Source organism: Gallinula chloropus (genome assembly GCF_964237585.1).
Source record: "Gallinula chloropus genome assembly, chromosome: 1".
NCBI classification, from domain to species: Eukaryota; Metazoa; Chordata; class Aves; order Gruiformes; family Rallidae; genus Gallinula; species Gallinula chloropus.
Genome location: NC_140085.1, coordinates 93,266,610 through 93,282,970, shown reverse-complemented (window position 1 = coordinate 93,282,970; position 16,361 = coordinate 93,266,610). Strand labels below are relative to the sequence as shown.

The 16,361-nt window shown below is 41.2% G+C and overlaps 1 protein-coding gene across 1 annotated transcript in view; it reads left to right on the top strand.

Moving 5' to 3' along the window:
• The window catches only part of IMPG2 (interphotoreceptor matrix proteoglycan 2), a gene marked incomplete at both ends in the record, with an annotated part of 56,286 nt that overhangs the window by 10,942 nt on the left and 28,983 nt on the right, over nt 1-16,361 (top strand). Inside the window, 3 exons of the mRNA XM_084276867.1 lie at nt 583-749; nt 11,401-11,432; nt 11,528-11,551. Of these exons, the coding sequence (XP_084132993.1) occupies nt 583-749; nt 11,401-11,432; nt 11,528-11,551 (223 nt within the window). The remainder of the gene's footprint in view (nt 1-582; nt 750-11,400; nt 11,433-11,527; nt 11,552-16,361) is intronic.

The following is a 16,361-nucleotide window of genomic DNA, read 5'->3' as shown; positions in this document are numbered from 1 at the left end:
TGTTTTTTTTTTCTAATTATTAATGCAATTATAATTTCTGAAGCTTTTAAATTCCATGTAAAGGTGAGTCCAAATGAATTGTTACTAATGGAGCCTCTACAGCTCTGGTCAGGGCAACAATGCTTCTTACAAATTAAGCTCCAGCTCTACTTTCTATGAGGGCATTTGCCACGCTAATTTGGTTTCCTAAGTTTTCTATAAATGTCACCCATTGGTCATTCCACCCATTGGAAAGGCAGTTTCACTCAGTTGAAATACTGCTGTTCTTGATGTCTGTTAGGAAACAGGTGTGCTCTCTCTTGCTCTCTTTTTTCTTTAATGAAGTAATTAATTACTTAAGTAAAAAAAAAATATCAGGGAGAGGAGGAGTGTGAGTGTGGAAGATCCACCCAGGTCTTTATTGTCAGTCCCTCACATGCCTTACACATTTACACATGGGTCACTGTACTCTGTATGTTAACTGTACTCTGTATTTTAACATTCTGAAAAGCATACAGTGTTGGGACAATACCAACCTGGCTACTTGTGCCATAGCAGCACCGCTCCTGCTGTACTAACACCAGACTTTTCTTGTGCCTTCAGTGTGCCAGGAAACAGTCTGGGAGGTCTTCAAGACATTCTGGGATAGACTTCCAGAGCATGAAGAATATCACACCTGGATGAATCTGTGTGAGCAAGGAACAATGAGCATCTTTGAAATGGGCATGAACTTCAGTCAGTCTGAGGAGCACCGGAGTCTGATTGTGAAGGTGGGTGCAGCACTTGGTGTTTTCTGGTAAGCCAGGCTATGGGGTCCCACTGCAACATGCAGCTTGGCACATGGTAGACAGTAACATGTGAAGCTCTTAAAATGGACAGGTATGAGTATTTCAACTGTTGGATCAATAGTTCAAAAACTAAAGTTGTAGCAGATGTGGTGGAGGAGAAAGCATTTAAGGCTGTGTTAGATGGGCTTTGGGCAACCCATTCTAGTGAGGGTGTCCCTGCCTAGGGCAGGGGGTTGGAACTAGATGATCATTAAGGTCCCTTCCAACCCAAAGCATTCTATGATTCTATGAAGATAATGTTGTGCTCAATAGGTAATGCTCCTGACAAGTAGATGACGTCTAGACCTCTTGTCTGAAAAGGCAGCTTGACACAAGGCAGATTGTGGCACGTTACCCTCTGTGGTGTGCAGCAGCCTTCTTGCTCTGAACTGTGCATGGAGATGCCTTCAGTTCAAAAAGCAGTTTGAACTGGGAAGTTTGGAGCTGTTACCAATACTTAGGGCAAAATTTCCCACTTGCTGTTTTACATTGCTATGGGTTTGTGCCATCTCTGTACTGCAGCCTGGCTGAAATGAGTGTGGCTATAAGTACCAAAAGCTTTGGTGTCCTATGGTGGCAGATGACAACGTTGTCACCATGGTAAGTAGTGGAGGTTAAAAGGGCAGTATGAGTGTAAACCCATGTAATTAAAAATTACTGAATATATTGGTACAGTCTCCACTATTTCAGTTGAAGCAAACTTGGTTTAGCTTACAGCACAGGAGCATAAGCTAAATTAAAGCAGCCCATTGCAAATGGAATATGAAGATGTCTGTTCAGGAATTTGTGAATTTTAAAATTCCTTACTACAGAATTAAGTACTTAACTTTGCATCTAAGAGACAGGAGATTACCTTAATTTCTCTCAGTAAAAGGCAGTCTTAAAATGTATGGTGGTTCATGGATCTTATTTAAGGTTACAATTGCTTCTATTTTTGCAAGCTAAATGGATCAGTAGTTGTATGAAACTTATGGTAAGTCTTAATGTGTGATCCCATAGAACCAGTAATGTTCTGCAAGTATAAATGGGCCTTGGTGCCTGTACAGTTCCTTATATCTTCTCATTCCCTTCTATGGTGGCAAAAAGTGGTTACTTGAAGTTTTTTTTTTCTCCTAAATGTGATTCCCAGAGGCGCTGTGACTGTCTCTGATGGGCTGGGCCTCGGTCAGCAAAGACTTCAGCCTTGAGCCGGCTGGTGTTTGCTCTGCCAGGCCTGCAGAGACCCTCTGGCTGCTGCTTGTAGAAGCCACTGCTGCAGCACCCGCTTCCTCCACCAAGACCTGGACATGCAAAACTACAGCATTTGTGGTCAGCTGTTGGCATATATTTTTATTTCATTCCCTAGGGTTGATTGATAAAGTGCTGATGCTTCTCACCAGCAGGCTGCCAGCATTTCACTGAGCACACAGTACTTTGCAGTGTGCGATGTGTGATGTGTGACTAGTTCACGCTCTCAACTGCTTGGAAGGACAACTCACTTCTGCCTGGCACTGTAGGAAAGCAGTGTATGTGGCTGGTGGTAGTTCTTTGGTCATGCTTCATTAAATGTCACTTGTTTCAAATCTTCCTCTGCTCTCCAGCACATGAGAATCATGTGTAGATAATTTCAAGAGTTTAGTTTAGAGCCTGCAGCTGGTGGAGATATTTCTTTCTTTTGGTGTATATCGACAGTTACTGCCAATAGTGTTGATCTGCCACTGCTTCTGTATTGTGCACATTGGCAGTTTTTGGTAGTCTCATTCTAAATGGTCTTTCTGTATTACTTTTTGGCAGATGGCAATGTGAAGTTCATCTTTTAGAAGTGCTATATACCATAAACTTTCTCCTGTCTCAAAAGGAGTTCAGCATATCTGAACATTAGGCAAAAGAAATTGGTGGGGTTCGCCTTCAGTAATCCACATATCAGCAAAATTTTTGCTTTCATGCTATTTTTGTTGTACTGTGCAGTTTCTGTTTTGAGCAGTGGAGTTAGATGACACTTTATTAGCCTTCCTTCCTGGTTTTATTTCTTACCCTTTCCTCTAATCCCTGGCAATCACTGTCACACACCTATGGATGTTGCAATGTCTACTCCAGCGTGGCTTTGTTCATGTAAAGACAAATTCTGTTTCTCTTGCTTCAACACTATGGTTATCAGCTGGAGCTTAGACCAGCCCTGGTCCCAGCTTTCACAATTTTCCCTTCTAGAAAAATATCGTTCAGTCTCTAATAGTCTGTCAAGAAGACATGACTTGTTTTGGGGGCTGTGTGAATACATACAGAGCTGGAATTTCCTCTTTTGCCCTCAGATGGCTCCTGCTAGTGGGGAGGTGTGCCTCAGAAGGCAGTGCTTGTGCTGCGTTGTGCCATGTGTTGTCTTGAAGAATTGAGGCCTGCCTCTGTGTGATTGCCAATACACGTGTGTGCGTATAAATGTGTTATACAGTAATATATAGAATCACAGAATCACTAGGTTGGAAAAGACCTTTGAGATCATCGAGTCCAACTGTACCTGTCCTCTACTAAACCATATCCCTGAGCATCTCATCTACTTGGCTTTTAAATACCCCCAGGGGTGGTGGCTCAACCACATCCCTGGGCAGACTGTTCCAGTGCCCAATAACCCTTTCAGTGAAGAATTTTTTCCAAATGTCTAATCTGAACTTGCCCTGTTGCAGCTGGGGTCCATTCCCCCTCATCCTATCACCTGTTTTGTGGGTGAAGATAGAAACATCCACCTTTCTACAACCTCCTTTCAGGTAATTGTAGGCAGTGATAAGGTCTCCCCTCAGCCTCCTCTTCTCCAGGCTGAAATATAATAATAAATACACTATATACATATATATACATATTACATATAATATAAAGCATATACTAAGTTTTCATGAGGGTCTTAAAGCAATTTGCCTGCCAGATTTTCAGAAGCAGCAGATGAATAGCATTACAGATTTATGCCAGTTAAAAGCATTTTAAATATTCTTTTTTTTAACCCCAAATTCTTTCATTTTACTTACCGTGTGATCATGTTAAAGTACTTTACATAGGATGAATGCAAGCCTAAGCAATTTATTTGGATGGCGCTTTCCAAAGTGTGGGATTATGTTATCCCTCCATCTTTTTCTAATCTTGGCAGACAGGGAAATGGAGACGGTAATTCTAATCCTAGGGGAAGTTATGCTTGCAGTATATTTCTTCATGTAAACCTTCCTTCATATAAATTAACTCTAGTTGTGGTCCTTACTGTCTAGCTGTATTTTAGGGGGAGTATACCTATACTGTGTGGAATGTTCTCTTTCTACTATCTGGGACGTGTGCCCAGAGATCTGTTATTGCTGAAACGTGCCTCTGTGCTGCCTTGTGACTGTGGCCACGCTCACGTTTTTCCTAGCTAGATAAACACAAGCAAAAGCAACAATTCCCAGGAGCTTTGTGCTTCTTCCTACGAGGCTGATGAGCTCCTGCCAAACGAGCACAATCCGTGCTGTTCATAGGAGCATTTACAGCTGCCCACGTAGGTGCTGGGAAACTTTTTTTTACTTTATAAATTACTGAATCACAGAATTGTAGGGGTTAGAAGTAACCTCCAGAGATCAAGTCCAACCTCCCTGCCAAAGCAGGTTCCCTAGGCCAGGTCGCACAGGGAGGCATCCAGATGGATCTGGAAATAATGCAGCAGTTCTGGAGCAGCTGGTTGAACTGTTTTCACACCTGATTTCCTGCTTTTTCTGTCTTTTAGAGAAGACTTCTTTCTTTTTTTTCTTCTGTGTGTTTTGGGGATTCTTCAAGGAGGGCTTTTTCAGCTACCAAAAAAATAGCTTCCCTTCTACAGTTTTTCTTCAGTTCTGTGTAGATTGTCATATGATGTGCAATGAAACCAGAGGTCTGAATTTTCATACACAGACTGTTCTTACAGTAAATAAGAAGGGTCAGTGGCCAGCGCTTCCCTTGTTTCTTCCTTTAGCTGCTAGGGCCTGCTCACCAGGCGTGCAGTCACAAGGTGGTTTGGGTGTGTGGTGTGCTCCCAACCTAGTCTTGCCAGTGCTCCGTCCTCACATCCAAGAGCTTCAGCAGAGCAATACCAGCTTCTCTTTTCTCTGTAACCTACTGGGGCTGAGCAAAAGTGTTTGGGACAAAGTTCATGTTTGTCTCTTATTTGTAATATTTCTAGACAATTAAGTTATTGTAGATTTGGAATCAAATACTTTAATGGTAAAAATAACTTTGTAAAGTGGCTGTGTACCATGTCTCCTCAGCATGCTGAGAGATACCTTAATGTTCGTGTCCAGTTTTTGGAGCTTCATCCAACTTCCATAGAGGCATCTGCTGCTTACAGTGATTAGGAAGAAGAAATCAAGCTAGATGTACTAAAGCCTCAAGTCATATGTTGGAGGGTTTTTTTTAATTTTCTTTTCCCCCCTCTTTTTTAATTCCTTTATTTTCAACAACACAAAGCTTTGGTACTGTTTCAGCCAGAAAAGGTATAGGACACCAACCAGATGCTCTTCTAAAGTTTGTTTGCTGAAGACATGTGGAAAGTTCGGAAAATTGGTGGCTTTGTGGTGCCTAAACAAAACCTTGCACACCTTGAGGCTCACCAATCTGTAACATATACAGAGCAATTTATATAAGAAGTTGCAAGCAACATTTTATACAAATTGCATCAGAAGTTGCTGCACTGAATGTTCAAGTGCAGAGGAACAAAGTTAGAAGGTGTGAAAAATCTGCAGCCGTAATAAGAACAAAGATATCTTTTCAAGATGCTTAAAAAAGTAGATGTGAAGTAAAGCAAAGTGCATCCTTTTATAGTTTGTAGTTCTGTAAAATCAAAACTCAAACTACAGTGTACAGAAAAAACTATAAAATCCTGCTTCTGATGCAAGATACTGGCAAGTATCTTTTATCCTGCAGATACCTTGATTGTTTACATTTTTTGGATGCGTCACGTGATTTCAGAGTGATTAGTAGTATATATGCTTATATAGCAAGAAACAATGTCAGGTCTTGTTATGAAAGTAATTCATAAATGTACTGTGAGAGGAAAAAACACAATTCCTGCCTAGTGAATAAAACCCAGTCTTTACCAAGTCACGCTTATAAATGTTTTTGCTTTCCAATTTTTTCATTAGCCTGACATTGTATCACAGAAAACAAGGTTTAACAAAGCATATCTGAACAGGGTTGGGCAAATGAACACATGAGAACATGGGTTAGGTCATGAGGACCTTCCAAAGGAAATAGGGCTGTGCGTGATTTTTGAATGCTGGTGAGAGAGAAATTTGTGTCTGTGTGCACCTTTTAGTGGGGCTGAGATCCAAGAGTTAAGATGAGAGTTAGCTTTGGAAGAGAGTTTGTAGCACAATTTTGTCTGAGAACCAAGCCCAGATGTTTTCCCCAGGAATCCCCAGAACAGTGACAGTAGGTGCTCACCTACCAACAGTCAACTCGAAAAGCTCCAGGGCCAAGAAACAAAGTCTGCAACTGTGTTGTGACCCTGCAGTACTTGTGTTTGGTATTGACATCTAAGCCCATCAGCAGCTCGGTCTGTTTCAGTGTATTTGGAGCACAGACTAACTGCTCAGTGAGGGCGACTAAGATGATGGAGCAGAAGGCAGCCCTGCCTTCAGATCCCATAATGGGTAGCATAACCAAACACCATCTCTGCATGCTGAAATGGGCACATAGCCATGTAAAATACATGATTTTTCCTGAATTCTGAGCTGTGCTTAAAGGTGGGATGTATGTAGCACCCCAATGGTGTGAGGAGTTTGTAATCACTTACTGTGTGCTATAGTTTCTGATCACCCCACCTAGTGGGTGATGGTCTTCCTAAGGTTCCTCTGAGGCAGAAAGACCTCTTCTGCTGTTTCTCCTTTTCCTTTTCTGTGATCGTCCTTGCTAACCATTGTGTTTATTTAACTAAATGTCCTAATCACAGTTTCCAATATCTTTTTGATTGCTTAGACACCCTAACATGTTTTTCTCTGCACAGAACATCTCCAGTTTCTTCTAAATCTGGAAAAAAAAGCAGATTTCATCTGCTGTTTGACACCATGCACCCCCTCTTATGGATACAAAAAAAATTCTTCTGTTGCTCTCTCTTGAGCCATTATGTTGGATTTCCTTCCCCCCCTTTCTTATACCCACACTTAATATTATCCTGTTGACTTTAGCTCTTTCTTTTTGCACTGCAAGCTTTTTAAGCCTCCTCTATTTTAAAAAGGAAGAAAAACCCAAACCTTCACCACATGTATGCAAATAGATTAATTAGCTCCAGTTGCTTCTTGAAATCTTGTCTCATCCCCCTTTCATCTCTTAAGCTCTTCCCGTGTTAATTCTCTCTTTTGTCACTCTCCTCCGGTTCCAGCCTGAATCTTCCTTTTCGGTCTCTCTGGTGCCTGGCACAGCATAGAATCTGTCATCCATGATGAAGCCTGTGCTCATCTCTTTCCAGACAGAGCTCAGAACCAATACTTCATCCTCATCATCCTTGGTCAGACCAGCTCCTTTACTCTGCATTCTGTAGTTCCTTATTTTCTCTGTTTTTCACCTAATTTCTAGGTAGCACAGCATAACACACACAGATTTACTTCTATGTTGAGAATCACAAAGTTACAGGGTTGGAAAAGACCTTTAAGATCATCAAGTCCAAACGTTCCTGTCCTATGCTAAACCATATCCCTGAGCATCTCATCTACCCTTTTTTTTAAACACATCCAGGGTTGGTGACTCAACCCCCTCCCTGGGCAGCCTGTTCCAGGCCCTGACAACTCTTCCAGTGAAAATTTTTTTCCTAACATCTAATATGAATCTGCCCTGGCGCAGCTTTGTGTTCACCAATGCTGCAAAACTGATTCTTCCTGAACAGACTGGATCTTTAGCTTGTTTCTGACACCTTACCATGGATCTACAGCCTTCATTTCAAGCTGAACATGGCTGAAACAATTTCTGTTCTGCTAAGCTTTCCCTGCTGTTCCCTGCTGTCTCTACTCTTGCTTGCTGTGGATCACATTTTCATCTTATCTGTCAGGGTTGTGAATCAGAGCACTGCCCTACATCCTGGCCTTGCCCTCCAACTTCAGTTCTGGACATTGTCATCTATCTCCTTATATTCCCCCTTGTGCTTTGGCCTTGCTTCTCTGAGAGCATGGTTGTGCTGTGCGTCACGGTAAGGGATTAGGACAGGCAAAGACAGAATTGTTTCCTAGTGTGACTTTCCTGTTGGAAATCATGTGTACAGGTGGGTTAAATCAAACGTGATTGGTACAGTCCTGCACGGGATTAAACTAATATGAGATTATTTAAGATCTCCTTGACATTGCCTCCACCTTTTTCTCCTGCCTGGAATTATCTCTGAGATATTTTATCATCTGTGCCTGATGATCATCGTCTCTTAGGATGAGACAAGTGTGTCCTCTGTAACTGCTTTTCCACAAGTTCACGAGTTGACCGAAACTCCTCCATCCAGTCAGTACTGTGTGTGATTTGTGGTACTGTGGTAGCCTGTATTTAATTCTGTGGACTTTGATTCATTCATGGTAATTTTGCATTAGATGAGCTAATTGTGGCCCATTTAAAAAAGGTAAGCACTAGTGCAACTGACATAAAACTCAGCCCCCAGTTTCAGAAGAGTTGGTATAATAGCATTACAGAGGTCTTACCTCAGGAGAACCAGTTTTAGACAAAACATCTGTCAGAGGTAGGTAGTTTCACTGAGTAAAAGCCATCCCCTGGAGCTTTGGTGTGGCTGCTGCTGCTGTGCAGGGCTATTTATAGGTCTCCAAGTGTTGAAAGGGTAAGGATGTTAATTAATCCTTGTAGATCCTTGTGTGGTATGTATGTTTATAACTGCATCTTGTTAATGAAGGAACCGAGCCAAAGAGCTGAGGTGGTTTGGCAAATGCTGTTCTGCGCTAAATGAGAAACCAAGGCAGTATTAGAACCCTAGAGCCCTTGTCTCCTCATGAGGGGAAAAAGGTGTGTGGTTGCCATGAAATTAAAATATGTCAGTGCTTGCCCCCACCCCAGACTTAGACGTTTAGACTTAGACAGATCCTTAGACATTTAAGAGAGAGAAGGGCAATCACACCGCAAACTATTGCAGACGGTGCCAGATAAGCAACAGGGGGATGCTTCATTTTCACATCCTCAGTTGAAAAAAGAAAACAAACACATTTAACGTAGTTTTTAAAATGCCTTCTATTTAAGTACTGTGGGAGTGATCCAAAATGTGTGAATCTGTTTGGTTTTCAGCCCCCCTACAGACTCTAAGAAACTGAAGACTGGGCCAGTATTGAGATCATACTTTGCTTTTGAATTTCCTGTAAACCCTAAGAGTTTACCTGTGAAGTAAAGCGGCAAGATGACAACAATCTCTCTGAAAGCGTTGCGTTAGCATATGGGTTTTAATAGATGACTGATAATTCTTTTATCAACTCGTTTCTGATTTGCAGCTCATGCATTTTTTGCGGCTGTTTTTGGGATGGCTTCACATCGTTGTGTAGCAACTGAATGTAAGGGTGACAGTCTTTACCATTGTTTCTCAAAGCTGCCATTGAATCTAAGGGAATGTTTTGTCTGAGAAAGATTTGTGAAAGATCAATCCATTTAAACAGTCACTTAAAGCATGTAATCCTTTACAGTTATTTTAAGTCAGAGAAGATGTGATTTGCAGTGAAAATATTCTGTCTTAAACTAGGTGAATTAAGAAATACCCAGCTGTGCTGTGCAGAGGCTGTCATTCAAAGCCAATGATACAGTGTTAGGCCTCACCAGTTTACTACCAAATTGGATGACTACTCAGTAATTTATGGTAATTTAGTAATTTTATGCCTTTAAAAAAAAATAGATATGGAGATAGAGTGTTATGTTTGTTATTCTAGACCTTGGCCATTAAAATAATAATATGGCATTTAAAATTTGGTTCTTATAAATTCTTTTTATAATTTAGTGAATTATAAGACTTAGAAATAACAAGACATACTGATTAAGACTAGAACCCAGGCTTGGAAAAGCTGGGTGCCACCAACTCCTCAGGCTGTCCTGCAACAGTTTTTGCCAAGGCACCCCTCACTGGGGTGTGTCTGTTTCCTTGCTCTATGAAATTATCAGGACCATACTGACCTCTGCTGTCAAAGGCCTTTGAGGACCAGCAGGCAAAGTAACTCGGTACAGACTACCCGGTGGCATAAAAGAAATAAATGTGTGGCACTGCTGATAACCAGGTTTGATTTTAATAGCACCTACAAACTGCTTTGATGGAATATGGAAGAAAGTCTCTTTTTTCTAATGAACAACTAACTTTTGCTGAAAAGGCTACTACATATATAACTTCCCAAAAGCTTATAGAGAAGAAATCAATCTCTCTTCTTTATAGATGCCAGGGCACTAGAGCTGAGTACAAGCACTGTACAGAGCAGTTTTCTTGGCCCTGAGTTAGAGTTTTCACTTTTAGACTATCTAATCTCACTAGTTTCTTGTCTTGTAACTTAAAGCTGCCTTAGCTGTGTCTTAATTTTTTTCATACCAAAGTATCTCCAAATACTTAATTTAATGGACTTGCATAATAAAAATTGGCCAAAGGACATGCTGGAAAACAAACTGTTTGAAGTCAGTGTTTTAAGAAGCCCTCTGCAGGCTGATATCCAGTCTGCGGGCCATTCTAGCTGTGATCATGCTTCTGTCCTCGGATGTCCCAGAAAGAAAAGAAAGGTAGTCATAGGGATGGGTCCATATCAATAAAACCTGAATTTCTAGACATCCTTAGAAGCACAGGTGAAGAGAATGAGCAGGCTCAACTGTTGGCAAAGTCTCTTTTGCTTTTTCACTCCTCCCTTGTGAAGGGAATCGCCAGGATAGCTTAGAGTGTCAGTCCTTAGGTCACTGAATACGTATGGGTGTTTTGTAGAGAAGTTTTCAAAGTGGAAGTGCTGTGTGTTAAGGTACTTGAATTGATCCACGTTGGGTTGAGTTTTTACAGAAAAATAAATCTTCAGTGATTATTCAAAGAAAGCCAACCCAGTAAGCAAACAGTCAAACAACCTGGAGAGAAACAGAAATTGTGTGACAGGACAATAAACTACTTGTTCTTTTAAGAGGATAACTTCTCATGGTGTTCCTCACAGAAACTCTTGTGACTCCTCTCTAGAACCAGTGGGTGAAGATACAGTCTTCATACACCAGTAAATGAAAAACAAAATCATCCCTGTCACTTGTATGACCCTAAACAAAATAATCAAACTAATCCTACCACTTTATTTTTAAGCTGTAAGGTACAGTGTATTTCTTAAGGCCTCTTGCTGAAAGGGATCTTACCGCCAGCCTCCTCGAAGGTTAGGGGAAGCTGCTCCTGCAGAACAGCACAGAAGAACAGCACATTTCCTGGCAAACCTGGTGCATTTTAAAGCGTCTCTTGCTGAGTTTCAGTTGTAGTTTGGAAACGTAGGACACATTTTCTTTTTAGCGGGGACTTCTTTAATAAACTTCGACCCTAAAAAGCGAACACAGAGAACTATCTTGGCACAGGGGAGGAAACAAAGTGGTACAAACTGCATTTCGGTTCCTTTCAAATGACGATGCTCAAATATACTTAGGGTTGGTTTGTTTGTTTGTTTTCCAGAAACTGTCCTATACAAAGGAAGCAATGGGCAGGTGAGTACCAGTGTTTTCCTTGTGTTTCATCCTGGAAATAAGAGCAGGGCTGAGTTGTGACATTTTGTAACCGTTTTTTCTCTTTTTCTCATCAGTTCCTGCACCGATTGGTCATGTGGGTAAGTAATTTTCTCCTAAAACCTCCTCATCGGTCCTTTCTTCAGTTCTTGCTGCTGCTGGAGCTGATTTGTGCACTGAAGATGAACAAAATTCACCTCTGTGCAAAAGGGTGTATAGGAAAGCGTGATTGAAAAAGGTCTTACGGTTCTTGCATGCAAAGCTCTCTCTAGCAGGTTGTCTTGACATGCTTGGCGTGCTCAAAATACCTCAGCCAATCTGGGGCTTGTACTTTTGCTTAAGTATGTCATCACCTTGTTGGCCTTCGAGCATAGATGCCAGCTATTTACCTGAAGAGGTTTAGCGGGGAAATGTATTTTGGGAAAGAGATGTGTCCATAGTTACTTGTGTTAGTGTTCTGGTTATCCTGTGAGCCTTTCCCAAAGGCTTTAAGGTACTCCTGGTCATCATTATAAAGAGCAAGAAAAGTGGAATGTTTTTGAAATGCTTTTAAAAAAACCCCACAATTTTTGAGATAGGTACTCTAAAAGCAGTTACAAGGCAATTGGCTGCTTAGGCTCCTCACACATTTAACAAGACAATAAAAATGAAAGCTAGTCAGAATTGTGGATGCTTTTTACCAAAGCAAACCTGAACCTGACTTGCTATTTTCATGTCTTTTTTTCAAACTGAAAGAGAAACCAGTTGAAATTATTATTTCTCCATTCCTACTTGGAACTTAATGTAAGCTGTTACAAAGTCAAAGCCGAACAGAGCAATTCAAACCCAAACAACCTGGTGCAGAACGCTGAAAGCTTGCTGGACTCTGAAAAATCAGCAGGTTCACTCCCCTGCTTTACCAGCCATTAAAGTGATGATAAATATAATTTGTTTACTGGGAAGAGTAATCACTTAACAGTCTTTTAAAAAAGCCCAACTTCACAAATTAGGTATCCTCATAATGATTCCATAACATGAGAAGTTAAGGGCAAAAGTGATCCTTAAGAGGTCAGTTTCTCTCTGTCCCATTGAGCTGAGCATTTCTCTGACCCAAGCACTCCCTGAAGCTTCCAGGTCAACTGGGAAGCATACATCTGTTCAGAACTTTCTCTGTTGAGAATGCAACATTGACCAAACTTTTCAAAGAGAGAAAATAATTTTTAAAAAACTTAACATCTTGTAACCTTTGTGGGTCCAATTCTTTCTTGTTAGCATCACTCTCTAGTCTGGCTCTTCACATTAACGGAGCCACATCTTATTGATCAGGGCACAGTATGGGAAATCCAGTGAAAAGCCCCTCCTGCAGAGAAAGAGGCAAGTGTGCTTCTGCCCTGCCCTGGGCAGTGCTGCAGTCACCCACTGACCCACCTATGGAGAGGGAGCCTGGTCTGGTGAAGGGCTGTGTTGCCACCCTGATGTGCCATCTGTGTCAGAACTGGGAATTGACCAGGTGTCATGTCTCGAGGGGTGGCAGCGCTGTCCTAAAACACTACCTTTGGGTACCTAGCTGAGATGTTCAGGTGAGGCTCCCACATTGCCAAGGAAGGACAGGCTTCTCCAGAGGATGGCTCAAAGCAAGGGACAACAGAGAGGCTTTGACTTGGCCTCTGAGGAACTTGAGTGTCTCTGTTGACTGTCCAGAAGCAGCCATTTCTGTTTGGAGGCCTATCATTAAGCATATTTCTCAGGCTGTTATCCCACTGAGGAGAACATAGGAATTTTTGCAGTAAGCTCATTTTCTAGACCATAGCCCTGGCACAAGAAACTAAGAGTGTTTTCTTTGTATGAGCATTGACCGATCTGTTTTTTCTGTGTAACAGGTGGGGATCCATTTCTTTGCTTTGAGGGGGATCTGGAACAGAAAACAGATCTTAGATATCTGTTGGTCGTTTTAATTACACTACCTTTGTTAGACTAAAGCAAAACCTTGCTGAAAGCTATAAACAGCTGTAGAATTGATGCCGTGATTTAAATCATTGCATACCTCTCAAAACCCTACCTAGGTGTCAATACTGTGCCTCTGGCTGGGTGGAAAAGGATGGTTTTGGCTAGTTATAAACACTAGGATGGTTTCAGTGCAGCCTATTGAAAGGTGGCTTGTACTTGTGTAATTGGCTTCCCAGAATAACTCACAATCCGGCATTACCGACAGTTGCATAACAGCGGGATGGAAGTTTGTTCCTGTGAGGCCAGTGCCCGTGTTTGCGTGGGTCAAATGCTCAGCTAGCCCGGCCTTTTAAGGGATGGAGGGATTAAATTAAGTACCACTGAGGAGAAAACCCTCAAAGAAATCGTAAAATACGGGACACAATCCAGATGTGTATGGAGCAGCCCAGTGGTTACTGTGAAGTTTTGCACCAGTGGGGAGTGTGGGAGCCCTACATCAGCTACGGGCTTATTCAGCAGGTTATTGGGACTTTGCATAATTAATTTTGCTCTAACAATTTAGGAGTATGTCTCATGACAATAGGACAGTTGTTTAATTCCTGTGGAAGGGCATAGGCTGCCCAGGGAGGTAGTGGAGTCTCCATCTCTGGAGATATTCAAGACCCGTCTGGACGCTTATCTATGCAATATGAGCTAGGGAGCTGCTTTGGCAGGGGGGTTGGACCTGATGATCTCTCGAGGTCCCTTCCAACCCCTATGATTCTGTGATAAGCCAGATTTTGGGAATCAACAGAAGACAAATGAGAAGAGCAAAAAGTGCTGTGGTACCAAAGTTTACCTTTTATGTCAGAGCCTTGCTTGGGTTCTCTGTGCACAATAACACGCTGAAGAAAAGGAGAATGGGATAGTTAAAAGGGGTGACTGTAGTGCACTATTTGTCACTGCTTCAGAAGTGGCTGTTAATGTCAAATGAAACAAATTGAAGCATGTGTCCTTTCTGAGTGGTGCTTGCTGAGTCTGGGCTCACTGGAATTTTGACACAGTAAATCACATTTCAACCTCCTTTGTTGTGTCCATGTTCTCTGCTTTGAAATAAAGTGACAAATTCTGGATCTACATTTCATCAGGAATGGCAGCAATGGTTGATGATGTATCAACTCAAGTTTTGTACTGTTTACCTACTGTGTTTTATGAAAGAAAAAGAGTACTTGTTCTCCGCTGGGATCTTTTCAACTGTTCAGCAGTTCTGCCTGCAAGAAGTCAAAACATTTTGAGCTCCTCTACTGTCTGCATGTGGATGTGGCAATGATATTGCTTGATTAAGAAATTTTAGAGCATCTGCACAGCTTTATCTCCTGTGAAGAGTTCCACACTGCTACTCTTAGGTTGTGTATTTCCTCTTGTGCTCCATATGGTCATGTGTGAAAGGTGTGTCCTGCTTTAATTAAAACAAAGAAGGTAAAAATTCAAGAGCTACCAAAATGAAAATGAAATACAAGTACATTTAAAAGGAAAAGAATCTGAATACAAGGCTCAGTCTTACATTCTGTACTTGGGTAAAAAAACCTTCTGAAATCACATACTTAGTTCAAGGACATGTGATTAAAATATTTCAAAAGGAGAAAATTAGACCATAAAATGATTTTCCCTTCTTTGTGCAATATGAGCATTGAAATAATAATGTTTACAAAAAAAAAATGTTTGACATGGCAGATAAGACTTTAGGATATTCAAATTGATAAACAAACTGATGGGCATTCAGAATATGTAGGACAAACTTGAAGATGTTACATTATTTAACCATGGAGTTGTGTTTGTGTTAAACCTTGAAGAGTACTCTAGAGAAGAATCTAACTTACAGCATTAGTTGATTGGGGCTTGGGGGAGTGTGAAACAGTATCACCAATACCATATTTGCCAGGTCCAGATTGGTATTTCTCCTTAATAACACAATATGGTTGCACATAAAGAAAATGTTTAAGCTCTGCAGTTGTCTCTGGGTCACTGGGACACACTGTGCTTTGGTGGACTGGAACCTACATAGCCTTTTCCTGACATGACTGATGACATGCAGAAGTACTAACCATGGAGTGTAGAAAACAGGAATATAGGCTGTACTTGTGAGCTGTGTTTGCTGTATTGATGCATATAGGCTGTCTATAAGCATGGTTTGCTTCAGATCAACTTCTGAGGCCCTTGTGGGTCTTGTCCTACACCTGCCTTGATTCAGGTGTCTAATGGAGCTCTGTGATCTGAAACTGGTTGTTTCTGCCAAGGAAACACAGTGAAGTGTTGTTCGTTCTGCTGCGTAGACATCTGCTTGTGTGAATGCCTTCCTGCCTCTCCACACATGTATATATGTTTTTATATTTTGCTTACTGCTCAGCCAAGGTGGTCCAGGCCATCACTCATGCAGGTAGGACAATAGAAATTACATTTCATATGTATGTGTCTCAAATTCACAATAAGCTCTTGCTGAAAGAGGTCCTTCTACCTGGAGTGGCTTGCTTGTGTAGGTGTAGTTAAAAATAAAGCCTGAATGAATCCTGGGGAAAATGAAATTTTAAAAAATCCCCAGTATTTTAAATGGTGTGACTGAAGAGGAATTTGAATCCATATTTGCCTCCAAGATCAGTGTATTCAGGCAAATCAGTATATGCATTGTCACGTGCATTTTGAGTGGCTTCCTTAGAGATACTTAGTTATTGCTGCTTTTTTTAGGAGATTAATAAAGTGGGTGTTTGAAAAAATAAAATGTTAAGTGGAATAGAAGGCAAAAAGAAATGGATGCAAACAGAAAGCAAACCTCACCATTCAAGTAAAGCCATGAGCAGAAAAGATTGTGTGTAGAGTAAGGTCAGTTATAGGCAGTATAGTTTCTTAAAACAGTTTTTTGATCCTCCTGAGAAAAACTGTTAACATTTAATTTGACCAAATTTGGTACTTGGCTGGTCTTAATTGGTTAGATGGATTTGGGTTTTACTA